At 40.6% G+C, this 14,988-nt stretch overlaps 1 protein-coding gene across 1 annotated transcript; it reads right to left on the bottom strand.

Moving 5' to 3' along the window:
* Window positions 1-996: 996 nt before the first annotated feature.
* Window positions 997-2,955, bottom strand: LOC309556467 (uncharacterized protein; the record flags this gene model as incomplete). Its single annotated transcript, XM_082258924.1, has 2 exons — window positions 997-1,791; window positions 2,626-2,955. 2 exons carry the CDS (start codon window positions 2,953-2,955, stop codon window positions 997-999), a joined length of 1,125 nt encoding a protein of 374 aa, XP_082115050.1.
* Window positions 2,956-14,988: the final 12,033 nt, after the last annotated feature.

Here is a 14,988-nt window from a genome sequence, read left to right as displayed (position 1 = left end):
TTATAATGTAAATATATGCTATTTTATTACTGATAGAAGTCCTTTTGCAGTATAGGAGCTGTTCAAAAAGGCTAAAAATTAGACCTCACTCCTGTCCAAATTTATCTCAGTCACGATTCATGGCACATGGCTCATCCATTATATGAACAGGCTGCATGAAACTTGCATATCGTGTTAGTTCTATTGTCTTAAGTATTATTTATTCTTCTTATTTAGTCATTATTAATGTGCAAAATCATTATGTGTTATATTTTACACATGTATAACAAGGCTTTGCAAGGTAACTTAGTAAAATATATATATATATATTTTTTTTTTTTTAAAGGAAAATGCCTCTCACATTCACATCTACTGAGTTCCTTCCCCAATTCATTGATAAATACAGAGAATTTTCGTGCTTATGGGATGTGAAATCCAGGGATTATTCTAATAGATATAAGCGTGATGAGGCCATCAAAGAACTAAAGGAGCTATGTAAAGAGGTTTGCAAAGATCCAAATGACCTATATGTAAAGCACAAGATTGCTAACTTGCGGACTGTTTTTAAAAAGGAGTATAAAAAAATACAAGCATCCAAGAAATCTGGAGCAGGGGCTGATGATGTCTATGTCCCACGTTTGTGGTACTTCAAAGACCTGATGTTTCTTGCTGACACAGATGATCCAAGAGAGTCCCATTGCACTCTGCCACCAAGTGCAGCATCAGACTCCAGTTTGATATCTGACCCAGAAGCAGAGGAAATGTCACAGACACAGACACAGACTCAGACACAGGTATATCCAAATTTTCGTTTAATTCACAATATTTTTTCTTTGGGGGGGGGGGGTTGGAGGGCCCAATGAAACAACTATAGGGTCAGGGGTCCTTCTGCCTCATGGGCCAGTCATAGTAGAATGTAACAAAAACTAGAATAAAGAATACTCATATATTGTATATGATTTATTAAGCTGTCTTTATTTAGAGCAAGTCATTTCTTACAAAATATAATACATATGATTATATGCGATCCTGCCATGCAACTGCACCACTACCCATAAAATAATCTGTGTAATGAATGCGATTTTGACGTGCATTTGCAGTTGGTAGCCTAGGCCTTGCAGGAGCTAAATTTACCATGCCACTGCTGTCATTTCGCCAATCACCTGGCACAATTGTGCCACTGGTAAGATCTTCAATATCAACTGCAGTTGATGGCATATATGACACAGTTGTGCTTCTTAAATAATTGTGTAACATACAGCAGCACTCCACTATTATGTCAATTTTTTCAACTGTAACATTAATGGCGGTGTGGAAAATGCGGAATCTGCTGGCCATGATCCCAAATGCATTTTCTACCACCCTTCTCGCCCTAGACAATCTATAATTAAAGATTTTCTGGGGAGCAGTTAAATTGCGCAAGGGATAGGGTTTCAACAGGTGTTCATGTAAGGCAAATGCATCGTCCCCAATGAACACAAAATTAAGGCCCTCAACTGTCTCACTGGAAGATGGAAGATGCAACATTCCTTCTTTTAATCGATGCATAAATGGACTGCGCTCTATCACACCTCCATCCGAGTTTCTTCCATTTTTCCCTATATCCAAGTACATAAATTCATATTTGGCATTCACAATTGCCATTAGAATTATGCTGAAGAACCCTTTATAGTTGTAAAAATAGGATCCTGAATGTGCTGGTGGTGTAATTCTCACATGTTTCCCATCAATTGCGCCACCACAATTGGGGAAATTCCACATGTCCTGGAATTCTTTGGCAACTTCTTTCCATTCTTCAGATTTAGAAGGAAACTGTTGGCAAGATAGAAAAAAATTAAAACATGTTTTAATGATAATTAGTGATCATATTTTCTTCTTAATTTTTTTGGTTTCTATAGGATACACCAAGCCCAGTATCAGAGCAGCCAGGAACATCAACTCAGAGAACTCAAAGAGGAAAGAAGAGAAATCTTGACTACGATACTGCCAGTTTGCTGAAGGATGCATCATCTATCATGAAGCAGAAAGATGATGAATGTGATGCTGTGGGTCATCTGGTTGCACACAAATTACGGAGAATGTCCATGGAGCAACGAGACATTTGTGAAGCTTTAATGCATAAAATGATTGCCATTGGACTAAAGGGCAATCTTACACCTAACACAGATATAATAGGATATCAGGGATGTACATCTCCTCCACCTGTAACATCTGCTCCACCTGTAACATCTGCTCCACCTGTAACATCTGCTCCACCTGTAACATCTGGCCAATATTGGCACCCAAATATGTCTCAATCACAGGGAAACCCAAGCTGGTCAGTGCGTCCTGAACCACCTCAAGGTTCTTGGTTTCATGGCCCCCAATACACAAATCTGTAAAAAAAAATTCTAGATATGTTGCTCAATATTATTGCATTTCTTTGGTGTATTTGTTCCTTTTTTATTGGTTATTGTTTAAGAATTATATATTTTCATAATAATGATTTGGAAATGGGTATGTATTGATTTAAGAAAATACAAACTTTTTCAGACAACCGTGTACAGGAAGTTACATATTTTTTTAATAAAATTGATGTACTCACAAAATTTGACTTATGTTTGCAGTAATATTCTTACTAATTTAAGTTGTAATTTTTATAATTACCTTTAAATACTGTGGCTGGAGCACCTTCACTATGGCCTGACACGTCTCAGGTATGATTCTTCCCAAGGATTGGGCAGAGATTCCAGTGGTGAACTTCAGGTCTTCATAAGACCTGCCTGTTGCCAAAAAACGCAGGGTTGCCATGAGCCTCTCCTCTGCACTAATAGATTTTCTCATGCAGGTGTCCTGTTTGGTGATATGTGGCTGCACAAGAGCTAATAGCATGTCAAAGGACTGCTGGGTCATCCGCAAATAATTACGGTAATCCTCAGGATTATTTTCTCTGAGGTTTGTTAGCAGGTTTACATGTGAAAATTGCTCTCGTTGCATGAGCCAGTCTTTGGCCCACACTCTGCTCTTCCTTCTATTTTTCTTCTTTTTCTTCTCCTCCTCCAAAGCAATCAATGCAATAACCATTGCTGCCATTTTCTGATTCCTATTATACCTCTTGAATGGCATTTTATTGCTGAGAATAGTCGTATGCTGTGGCGAATGATTGCTCTGTTCGCAAATGACACGATCCGACTTTTAACTGTAGGGGGAGTGCCCAGTGGAGGTGTGGTTAAAAGGTCAAGACAACATTGCATCACTTCCTATACTTGCAGAAGGAAGAAGTGTTTTGTCGTACGATTTTCGAATCACATTGATGGTACACTCGACGATGTGCACGACTGGCGCTTGCGTTTATCGAACGACAAATCGTACGAAATTCGAAACGTGTATGGCCTGCTTAACCAACAGCATAGGTATAAAGGCTGCAAACATATGGTGCATAGATGATGATAAGTAGTTCAAAGTGTTTATTAGAAATTGGCGTGGCTAGATGGACCGCAAAGATAGATTGACAGTGTTGTTGCAGCTAGTTCATAACCCTTTTAGTGCTTAAATGGTATTCATTATGTATTTCGCCTTTAAGACACGGTGTGTTTCACAGAGTCAGAAAGCACAAGTGGGATGAACATTGTCCAGCATCAAAGTGCCACAATTACTAACATTTCTAAGCTTTGTTGATATTTGAATCTGGTACGGTTCCTTTATTCAAACATGAGCAAAGCAAGGGTTCTTAATCATGCCTGGTGGAACTTGTATGTAAGGCAGATAGATGGTGTCTAGATCCATGCTGCTATAACCAACATGTATCGCCAATGCGAGACATGGAGGCTATATGGTGAATCACCAGAGTGATAGTATAGACCTGATAATGGGAAAAGTGTAGGGGGAACTCACTTTTCGTTGAACCTGCACTCTTGGGAATTAGTCCATCCCAGTGGCTTACACGTCCAAGCCTGCCCAGCCACGCGGGTGGAGATGGAAGTAAATGTGATACTATGACCGATGTTCTGAGTACCCTACCGATCAGGTCGCTGCTGTTCCACAGCGGCACTACCTATATCTCCAAGGGTTATTAACTGTACCTGGCATCTGGAACTCATGCACAAAAGTCTAAAGTTTGATATATGCTAGGATTCCTCCCAAGTTCCATGTCAAAATTAAAAAGGTTTTAAAGCCTAAAAATTTAAACCTTAGCAGCAGACCAGCATGCCGGGCTATGTTATGAAGCATGCAACATACCAGGAACATGTCTCTAAACTTCTCTGGAGAATACTTTAGAAATTCACTAGACAGAAATGCAGTGGAATTGATTTTTTAGAACACTGAAGGTCTGCTCAATCACAACTAGGGATGATCGAACGGTTCGGGTCGACCATCGGTTCGACCCGAACATTGGGTTTTCGAAATTCGGCCAAATTCCGAACTTTTTGCGGTAAAAGTTCAGAATTCGGTCACCAGAACCGCCCAACATGCAATGGGACTGTAACTGGGCTTTAAAAGCCCGTGATTGGTCCAGAAACATCAGTAAAAGCCAATTAAGGGGGCAGGAGTCTGCTAGGAATGTGATTGGAGTGAGTACGGGGTCCAGAGGCTAATCAGGAGTTAATACGCCAGGGTTCTGGAATCCGAACCAAACTTTTGGGAAATTCGGGTGTTCTGGTCGAACCAAACTTTTCAAAAGTTTGATCATCCCTAATCACAACTCGGGTTCTGAAATGAGCCAAGTTGTACCTTAATTGGGTATGAGTGGTACAGTAGGACATCGGTGTAAACAGGGTAGACATGGATATCCCGAATCTCCTAATAAAAAAATATTGTTTACATCAGTTTTACATTTTTAAAAACAAATGTGAATAAAATTTCAAAAATATGGAAACATTTAAAATATTATATGTTTATATATATATATGTAGCACCCTCCTAGCTAGGTGCTAGGAAAACCCATAGGGGGGACCATGCCTGCTTATCAAGGGGGTCTGATTGTTTAGCTAGGCTGTCATGTGTTCCCAGGTGTGTAAGTTGAACTTGGGGAGTCCCCCCACTCTGTCCAATGAGGGCTCTTATTGGGCAGTGGAGTAAACATGACCAATAGCACACCAGGGCTTGTGTCTATCCCAGAGTGCAGAATCTGCTGCAATGCATCCTGGGATGGGGTATAAGTCTGAGGGGAGCACATGACAGGGCATCTTTGGTGGGAAGCAGAGTCCCAGGAGGAGGGTGACGGCTGTCTCTCCTCCTGTCAGCGCTAGAGAAGGTGTCCTTGGCGGTCGGCCTGAAGGACAGAAGGTTGAGCTGAGCTGCACAGAGGGATCCAGTGTGCTGAGGACCGAGTGGAGCTGCTGGGGCAGAAGTTTCCAGGAAAGCAGTGTCATGAGTACTGTAAACTTCACAGGCATCTGCCTAGAATAGGGGACCACTCCAGAAGGTCAGAGGGATCCGGGAGCTAGCTAACCAGTAGAGAGGGCTTGGAAAGGGGGTGTCTGTGATTAAGCCCTGAAGATACCTGTGTGTATGTGAAAGAGGGTGCCGGTGCGGGCCCTGAGGTGTTAGGCAATGCAGCAGTCTTACAAGTAGCTACCTCAGTGAAGAGGGGTTAAGGAAGCTTTAATCAGGACTTTGTGCCACAAGAAAGTGTCAGAAGTCAGTTCAGCGTTAACAGACAGCTTGTCACTGTTAACCAGTGTCAACCGGCGTTGACCGGAATTTAGCCTGCGTCAAGTCAGCGCCAACGGGCGTTTTTCAGTTGTCCCACTCAAATTGTGTATAGTTGAGCCAGAGCAGTATCCAACTCACCCCTTCTCCCATCCAAGTTCAAAATAAATACAAAAACCCAAAGATACTGGACAGTTCTTTGTCTCCGTGCTCATACTTGGAGAACATGCTAAAATGTGCTATTGATTCTAGCGGTAACCCAGGCGGACCCTCATCCAGAAAAATGGCTGGGAATCCTTCTATATATATATATATATATATATATATATATATATCACAACACTTTTGTTTTTGCCCCCATTTTCCATGAGCTGAACTCAAAAATCTAAGGCTTTTTCTTTTTTTTTTCTTTTTTTTTGGCTTTTTTTATGTACACAAAAGGCCTATTTCTCTCAAATATTGTTCACAAATCTGTCTAAATCTGTGTTAGTGCGCACTTCTCCTTTGCTGAGATAATCCATTCACCTCACAGGTGTGGCATATCAGGATGCTGATTAGACAGCATGATTGTTGCACAGTTGTGCCTTAGGCTGGCCACGATAAAAGGTCACTCTAAAATGTGCAGTTTTATCACACAGCACAATGCCACAGATGTCGCAAGTTTTGAGGGAGCGTGCAATTGGCATGCTGATTGCAGAAATGTCCACCAGAGCTGTTGCCCGTGATTTGAATGTTCATTTCTGTTACCATAAGTCGTCTCCAAAGGCATTTCAGAGAATTCTGCAATACATCCAACTAGCCTCAAAACCGCAAACCATGTGTAACCTCACCAGCCTAGAACCTACACATCCAGCATCTTCACCTCCAAGATCGTCTGCGACCAGCCACCCAGACAGCTGCTGCAACAATCAGTTTGCATAACCAAAGAATTTCTGCACAAACTGTCAAAAACAATCTCAGGGAAGCTCATCTGCATGGTTGTCGTCCTCATCGGGGGTCTCGACCTGGCTACAATTCGTCATCCTAAACGACTTGAGTGGGCAAATGCTCACATTTGATGATGCCTGGCACTTTGGATAGGTGTTCTCTTCACGGATGAATCCCGGTTTTCACTGTACAGGGAAGATGACAGACAGCGTGTATGGCGTTGTGTGGGTGAGGGGTTTGTTGATATCAACACTGTGGATATAGTGGCCCATGTTGGTGGTGGGTTTATGGTATGGGCAGGCGTATGTTATGGACAACGAACACCGGTGCATTTTATTGATGGCATTTTGAATGCACAGAGATACCATGATGAGATCCTGAGGCCCATTGTTGTGCCATTCATCCACGACCATCACCTCATGATGCGGCATGATAATGCACGGCCCCATGATGCAAGGATCTGTACACAATTCCTGAAAGCTGAAAACATCCCAGTTCTAGCATGGCCAGCATACTCACTGGACATATCACCAATTGAGCATGTTTGGGATGCTCTGGATCGGTGTATACGACAGCGTGTTTCAGGTCATGTCAATATCCAGCAACTTCGCACAGCCATTGAAGAGGTGTAGACCAACATTCCATAGGCCACAATCAACAACCTGCTCAACTCAATGCAAAGAAAATGTGTTGCACTGCGTGAGGCAAATGATGATCACACTAGATACTGACTGGTTTTTGAACACCCCCGGACCCCCCCAATACAGTAAAACTGCACATTTTAGAGTGGTCTTTATGGTGGCCTGCCTAAGGCACAACTGTGCAATAATCATGCTGTCCTATCAGCATCTTGATATACCACACCTGTGAGGTGGATGGATTATCTTGGCAAAGGAGAATTGCTCAATAACACAGATTTAGACAGATTTGTGAACAATATTTGAGAGAAATAGGCCTTTTGTGTACATAAAAAAGCCAAAAAAAAAAAAGAAAAAGCCTTAGATTTTTGAGTTCAGCTCATGAAAAATGGGGGCAAAAACAAAAGGGTTGCATTTATAATTGTGTTTTATATATATATATATAATGTTCGGCCCGAACATTGGGTGTTCGAGGTTCGGCCGAATTTAGAACTTTTTGCCCAAAAAGTTCGGAATTCGGCAACCAGAACCGACCAAAATGCAATGCTTCAGGAAATGGGCTTTAAAAGCCCGTGATTGGACCAGAACCATTAGCAAAAGCCAATTGAGGGGGCAGGAGAATGCTAGGAATGTGATTGGAGTGACTAGGGGGTCCCTAGACCAATCATTAGCCACAAGCCATATTCCTAGCATTGTTATACTGGACATGGAAGAGAGTGGAAGCAGTTCTGTTAATTTTACTTTAAAAGTGTCATTTAGTTATTTATTAGTGTGAGGAAAGGGATATCTAGTGTAGTTAGAGTGCTCCTTTACACTTTAGTTAGCATCAAAAATTAAGTTTCTGTAGGGAAAGTGTTAAGTGTAAGGGGACCGTAGTGTAGTGTAGGGTTAACTGGCAGTGACTGCTATGGCAGGGTGACAAAACCCTTCCATAGCAGGGTGACCGCTATAGAGAAATGATCATTTCTCTGAGTTGCTTCGGAACTGGAATATGGCTTCTCACCAGCCAAGCATTTTTTATGCTGCAGGGGCTGCCACTGCCAGTGCTTTTTTGAGGACATGTTTTATGTCAGACATGACATCTGAACATGTGTATAGGGGGTATATACACACATATATGTCTGTATATATACCCCTAGACATATATAGGCGTGATAGTAGCAGAAATAAATGCTTGCGCTAATGAAATCATTTACAGTAATATATTTCTGCTACTATCACACCTATATATGGCTAGGTGTCTATATACATATAATTATGTGTGTATATATACCACTATACACAAGTTCAGATGTTTTGCCTGCCTCAAAAGAACCCAAAAAAATGCCAAAAAAACGCTAGCGTCAAAAAAAAAAATGCCCAGGTGTGTTTTTGCTGGCATTTTTTGGGGGGTTTTGGAGGCAGGCAAAACATCTGAACTTGTGTATAGTGGTGTATATACACACATACATATATTTATATACACACCTAGACATATATAGGTGTGATAGTAGCAGAAATATATGCTTGCGCTAATGAAATCATTTACAGTAATATATTTCTGCTACTATCACACCTATATATGGCTAGGTGTCTATATACATATAATTATGTGTGTATATATACCACTATACACAAGTTCAGATGTTTTGCCTGCCTCAAAAGAACCCCAAAAAATGCCAAAAAAACGCTAGCGTCAAAAAAAAAATGCCCAGTGTGTTTTTGCTGGCATTTTTTGGGAGTTTTTGGAGGCAGGCAAAACATCAGAACTTGTGCACAGTACCACTATACACAAGTTCAGATGTTTTTCCTGACTGCAAAGAACCCAAAAAAATGCCTGCTTTGAAACCGGCAAGGTGTGAAAACCGAGGAGAGAAGCTAACCCCCTGAGCTGAAAGTTTTCTAATACAAACAATCCTTTTTTTTCTGGTTCTGGACATGCTACAGAGCTGAAACTTCACAGGTACACCTTTTAGACCCCCCAGACACAAAATCACACAAAAAAAGTTCTTAAAAATTGTAATTTTTGATAAAAAAAAGCCAATTATTGAAAAAAAAAAAAAAAGAGATTTTTTGATTTTTACTTTGGATTTCGTATCTGGGGGGTCTAAAAAGTGTACATGTGAAGTTTCAGCTCTGTAGCATGTCCAGAACCATAAAAAAAGATAGTTTGTATTAGAAAACTTTCAGCACAGGAGTATGGCTTCCCTGCTGTAACACCTTGTCGGTTTAATAGAAGGCATTTTTTTGGGTTCTTTGCAGTCAGGAAAAACATCTGAACTTGTGTATAGTGGTACTGTGTACAAGTTCTGATGTTTTGCCTGCCTCCAAAAACCCCCAAAAAATGCCAGCAAAAACACACCTGGGCTTTTTTTTTTTTACGCTAGCGTTTTTTTTGGCATTTTTTGGGGTTCTTTTGAGGCAGGCAAAACATCTGAACTTGTGTATAGTGGTGTATATACACACATCCATATATTTATATACACACCTAGACATATATAGGTGTGATTGTAGCAGAAATATATGCTTGCGCTAATGAAATCATTTACAGTAATGTATTTCTGCTACTATCACACCTATATATGGCTAGGTGTCTATATACATATAATTATGTGTGTATATATACAACTATACACAAGTTCATATGTTTTGCCTGCCTCAAAAGAACCCAAAAAAATGCCCAAAAAACGCTAGCGTCAAAAAAAAATGCCCAGGTGTGTTTTTGCTGGCATTTTTTGGGGGGTTTTGGAGGCAGGCAAAAAATCTGAACTTGTGCACAGTACCACTATACACAAGTTCAGATGTTTTTCCTGACTGCAAAGAACCCAAAAAAATGCCTTCTATTAAACCGGCAAGGTGTTACAGCAGCGAAGCCATACTCCTGTGCTGAAGGTTTTCTAATACAAATTATCTTTTTTTTTATGGTTCTGGACATGCTACAGAGCTGAAACTTCACATGTACACTTTTTAGACCCACCAGATCTGAAATCCAAAGTAAAAATCAAAAAATCTCTTTTTTTTTTAATTTTTTCAATAATTGGCTTTTTTATCAAAAATGACAATTTTTAAGAACTTTTTTTGTGTGATTTTGTGTCTGGGGGGTCTAAAAGGTGTACCTGTGAAGTTTCAGCTCTGTAGCATGTCCAGAACCAGAAAAAAAAAGGATTGTTTGTATTAGAAAACTTTCAGCTCAGGGGGTTAGCTTCTCTCCTCGGATTTCACACCTTGCCGGTTTCAAAGCAGGCATTTTTTTGGGTTCTTTGCAGTAAGGAAAAACATCTGAACTTGTGTATAGTGGTACTGTGCACAAGTTCTGATGTTTTGCCTGCCTCCAAAAACTCCCAAAAAATGCCAGCAAAAACACACCTGGGCATTTTTTTTTGCAGCTAGCGTTTTTTGGGCATTTTTTGGGGTTCTTTTGAGGCAGGCAAAACATCTGAACTTGTGTATAGTGGTATATATACACACATAATTATATGTATATAGACACCTAGCCATATATAGGTGTGATAGTAGCAGAAATATATTACTGTAAAGCGCAAGCATATATTTCTGCTACTATCACACCTATATATGTCTAGGTGTGTATATAAATATATGTATGTGTGTATATACACCACTATACACAAGTTCAGATGTTTTGCCTGCCTCAAAAGAACCCCAAAAAATGCCAAAAAAACGCTAGCATCAGAAAAAAAAATGCCCAGGTGTGTTTTTGCTGGCATTTTTTGGGGGTTTTTGGAGGCAGGCAAAACATCAGAACTTGTGCACAGTACCACTATACACAAGTTCAGATGTTTTTCCTGACTGCAAAGAACCCAAAAAAATGCCTGCTATTAAACCGGCAAGGTGTTACAGCAGCGAAGACTGCCTCCTGTGCTGAACGTTTTCTAATACAAACGATCTTTTTTTTTATGGTTCTGGACATGCTACAGAGCTGAAACTTCACATGTACACTAGTGATGTCGCGAACATAAAATTCGCTGTTCGCGAACGGCGAACGCGAACATTTGCCGAACCGCCATAAACTTTAATAGGCAGGCGAATTTTAAAACCCACAGGGACTCTTTCTGGCCACAATAGTAATGGAAAAGTTGTTTCAAGGGGACAAACACCTGGACTGTAGCATGCCGGAGAGGGATCACACAAAAAAAAGTTCTTAAAAATTGTAATTTTTTGATAGAGAGCCAATTATTGGAAAAAGTTTAAAAAAATAAAAAATTTCTTTGGATTTAGCATCTGGGGGGTCTAAAAAGTGTACCTGTGAAGTTTCAGCTCTGTAGCATGTCCGGAACCAGAAAAAAAAGATAATTTTTCAGTAGAGCAGGGATGGTGGGAACCCCTTTTACACCTATATGATCTTTTTTTCTGGTTCTGGACATGCTGCAGAGCTGAAACTTCACAGGTACACTTTTTAGACCCCCCAAACAATAAATCCAAAGACATTTTTTTTTTGTTAAGTTTTTTTTTTTTTTTCCAATAATTGGCTCTCTATCAAAAATGACAATTTTTAAGAACTTTTTTTGTGTGATTTAGTGTCTAGGGGGTCTAAAAAGTGTACCTGTGAAGTTTCAGCTCTGTAGCATGTCCAGAACCAGAAAAAAAAGATAATTTTTCAGTAGAGCAGGGATGGTGGGAACCCCTTTTACACCTATATGATCTTTTTTTCCTGGTTCTGGACATGCTACATATATATATATATATATATATACATATATATATATATATATATATATATATATATATATATATATATATATTAAAAAAATACTCAAATACCAGCCCTCAAAGGGGCTTTTGGGGACAATAGATATATATAAATATATATCACAGAACAAAAAAAATTACACAAATACCAGCCCTCAAAAGGGCTTTTGGGGACAATAGATATATATATATATATATATATATATATCCAAAAAAAACCTCAAATACCAGCCCTAGGAAGGGCTTTTTGGGGTGCTGTCCTTACAGCAGGAGTGTACCAAGAACACTGGCTAACAAGACCGGGGAACTGTCCCCAGCTATAACAGCAGCAGCAGCACCAGCACTTTCCCTGCTCTCAGTAACACAGAAATGATCTAAGATGGATGCTGCCCTTGCTTATTTATAGGAGGTGGGAGGGTGTGGGAGGGAGGTATGCTGATTGGCCTGGAATGTGTCTGCTGACTGTGAAGTTCAGGGTCAAAGTTTGCCTCAATGATGATGTATAGGAGGCGGACCGAACATCGCATATGTTCGCCCGCAGCGGCGAACGCGAACATGCGAAGTTCGCCGGGAACTGTTCGCCGGCGAACAGTTCTGTACATCTCTAATGTACACTTTTTAGACCCCCCAGATACTAAATCCAGTAAAAATCTCTTTTTTTTTTTTTAATTTTTCAATAATTGGCTTTTTTATCAAAAATGACAATTTTAAGAACTTTTTTTGTGTGATTTTGTGTCTGGGGGGTCTAAAAGGTGTACCTGTGAAGTTTCAGCTCTGTAGCATGTCCAGAACCAGAAAAAAAGATCATATAGGTGTTAAAGGAGGGTCACACATACCTGTTCTACTGAAAAATTATCTTTTTTTTTTCATGGTTCTGGACATGCTACAGAGCTGAAACTTCACATGTACACTTTTTAGACCCCCCAGATACTAAATCCAAAGTCAAAATCAAAAAAATCTCTCTTTTTTTTTCAATAATTGGCTTTTTTATCAAAAATGAAAATTTTTAAGAACTTTTTTTGTGTGATTAATAGTTAATGGGGCATGACCCAGAACCCTAGGCACTTTTTAGGGGCATTTATTGGGTTTTAGGGCTTAAAAATTGTGTTTTTTGATTACCGAAGTTCGGGTCCCATTGATTTCAATGGGGTTCTGAAATCCGGGCAGAACTTTCGGGAAGTTCGGATTTTCTGGCCGAACCGAACTTTTCAAAAGTTCGATCATCCCTAGTAGTGATGGGCCTAACTTTCGAGTCAAACATAGATACAACTCGAACATTGGGTGTTCGCTGAAGTTTGCCCGCTGATGAACGCTCCATAATGCACTGCATGATTGCTGTGCACTTAGTGCTTGTGATTGGCCAAAGCGTTCACCTTACATGTATGCGTCGGCCAATCACAGTACAATGTCCTGTGACAGCCATGATTGGCCAAAGGAAGGGTGCTCTTGCACTATATAAGGCTGCTTACATGGCAGCCGTGTGCAGTGTGTTAGGAGTGGAGATTAGGCAGGGTAGTCAGTGGATTGTGCTTTGATGTTTAATGCAGTCAGTGCAGTGTAGTGATGTTCTGATTCATCTTGTGTAACACAGTGCACTGCATTCAGTGTAGTGTAGTGCTGTGCTGATTCATCTTGTGTAACACAGTGTAGTGGGGCCACTAAAGTGTTGGTGTATACAACACGTCTGTGTTATCCCACTGATCCCATTTTTTTTTTTTATTGGTATTTTTTTTCTTTTCTTTTCATTTTTTTTGCAGCTTTAGGTTCTGTTGCGGCAATATTAGTACTCCCCATTCTGTGTCACAGGTGTTATATTTTTTTTTGTGGCGCAGCAGCACTAATTTTATTTAGGGAATAATTGCTGTCCTCCCTTTTGTGTTGTAGGTGCTATTCCTTCTGCATCAGCAGTGGGCTTTTTGGGGGGAATTGTTTTTGTGGCACAGCATGACTAATAATATTTAGGGCATAATTTGCTGTCCCCTTCTGCATCACAGGTGGTATTACTTCTGTATCAGCAGTGATTTTTTTTGTGGCGCAGCAGCAATAAATTTATTTATGGCATAATTGCTGTCCCCCCTTTGTGCAATAGGTGCTATTCCTTCTGCATCAGCAGTGGGTTTTTGTTTTTTGTTTTTTTTGTTTCGTGGGCACAGCAGGTCTAATAATATTAAGGGCATAATTGCTGTCTTGAAACAAACAAAGATAAAATTCCCAGTTCAATTTGCCAACCAGTCTGCTTACCAACCAAATTGGCCTGTCTAACAGTTTGCATCAATACAGGGGTTTAGTTAGCACACATTTGCAAACCCATGTGAAAGCTGCAGGGCCACGTCAAGGCTCCCTGTTACCTGCAGTCCTAACTCTAATGAATTTTAAAGAGTCTCCACAATGGGAGCACATGCAAGCTAATGGATAGATAGGGGGCAGGTGAGCCTGGAGGTGGCCCATCCCTCCTGAAAGGTAATTGGGGGCATAATGGAAGCCCAGCTGATAGTATTACAGCAAAGGCACCCAGTATGTCCACTCACCAGTACACATATACAACAAAGAAAATGGCCTCTGCCCCCACCTATAACTGGCCTTCATAGCAAAGAACACATGGAAGGGCAACGCACATGAAACAAACAAAGATAAAATTCCCAGTTCAATTTGCCAACCAGTCTGCTTACCAACCAAATTGGCCTGTCTAACAGTTTGCATCAATACAGGGGTTTAGTTAGCACACATTTGCAAACGCATGTGAAAGCTGCAGGGCCACGTCAAGGCTCCCTGTTACCTGCAGTCCTAACTCTAATGAATTTTAAAGAGTCTCCACAATGGGAGCACATGCAAGCTAATGGATAGATAGGGGGCAGGTGAGCCTGGAGGTGGCCCATCCCTCCTGAAAGGTAATTGGGGGCATAATGGAAGCCCAGCTGATAGTATTACAGCAAAGGCACCCAGTATGTCCACTCACCAGTACACATATACAACAAAGAAAATGGCCTCTGCCCCCACCTATAACTGGCCTTCATAGCAAAGAACACATGGAAGGGCAACGCACATGAAACAAACAAAGATAAAATTCCCAGTTCAATTTGCCAACCAGTCTGCTTACCAACCAAATTGGCCTGTCTAACAGTTTGCG

The sequence above is a fragment of the Pelophylax lessonae genome (genome assembly GCF_965119305.1).
Source record: "Pelophylax lessonae genome assembly, chromosome: 5".
Lineage (NCBI taxonomy): Eukaryota > Metazoa > Chordata > Amphibia > Anura > Ranidae > Pelophylax > Pelophylax lessonae.
This window is presented reverse-complemented; position numbering and strand designations above follow the sequence as displayed.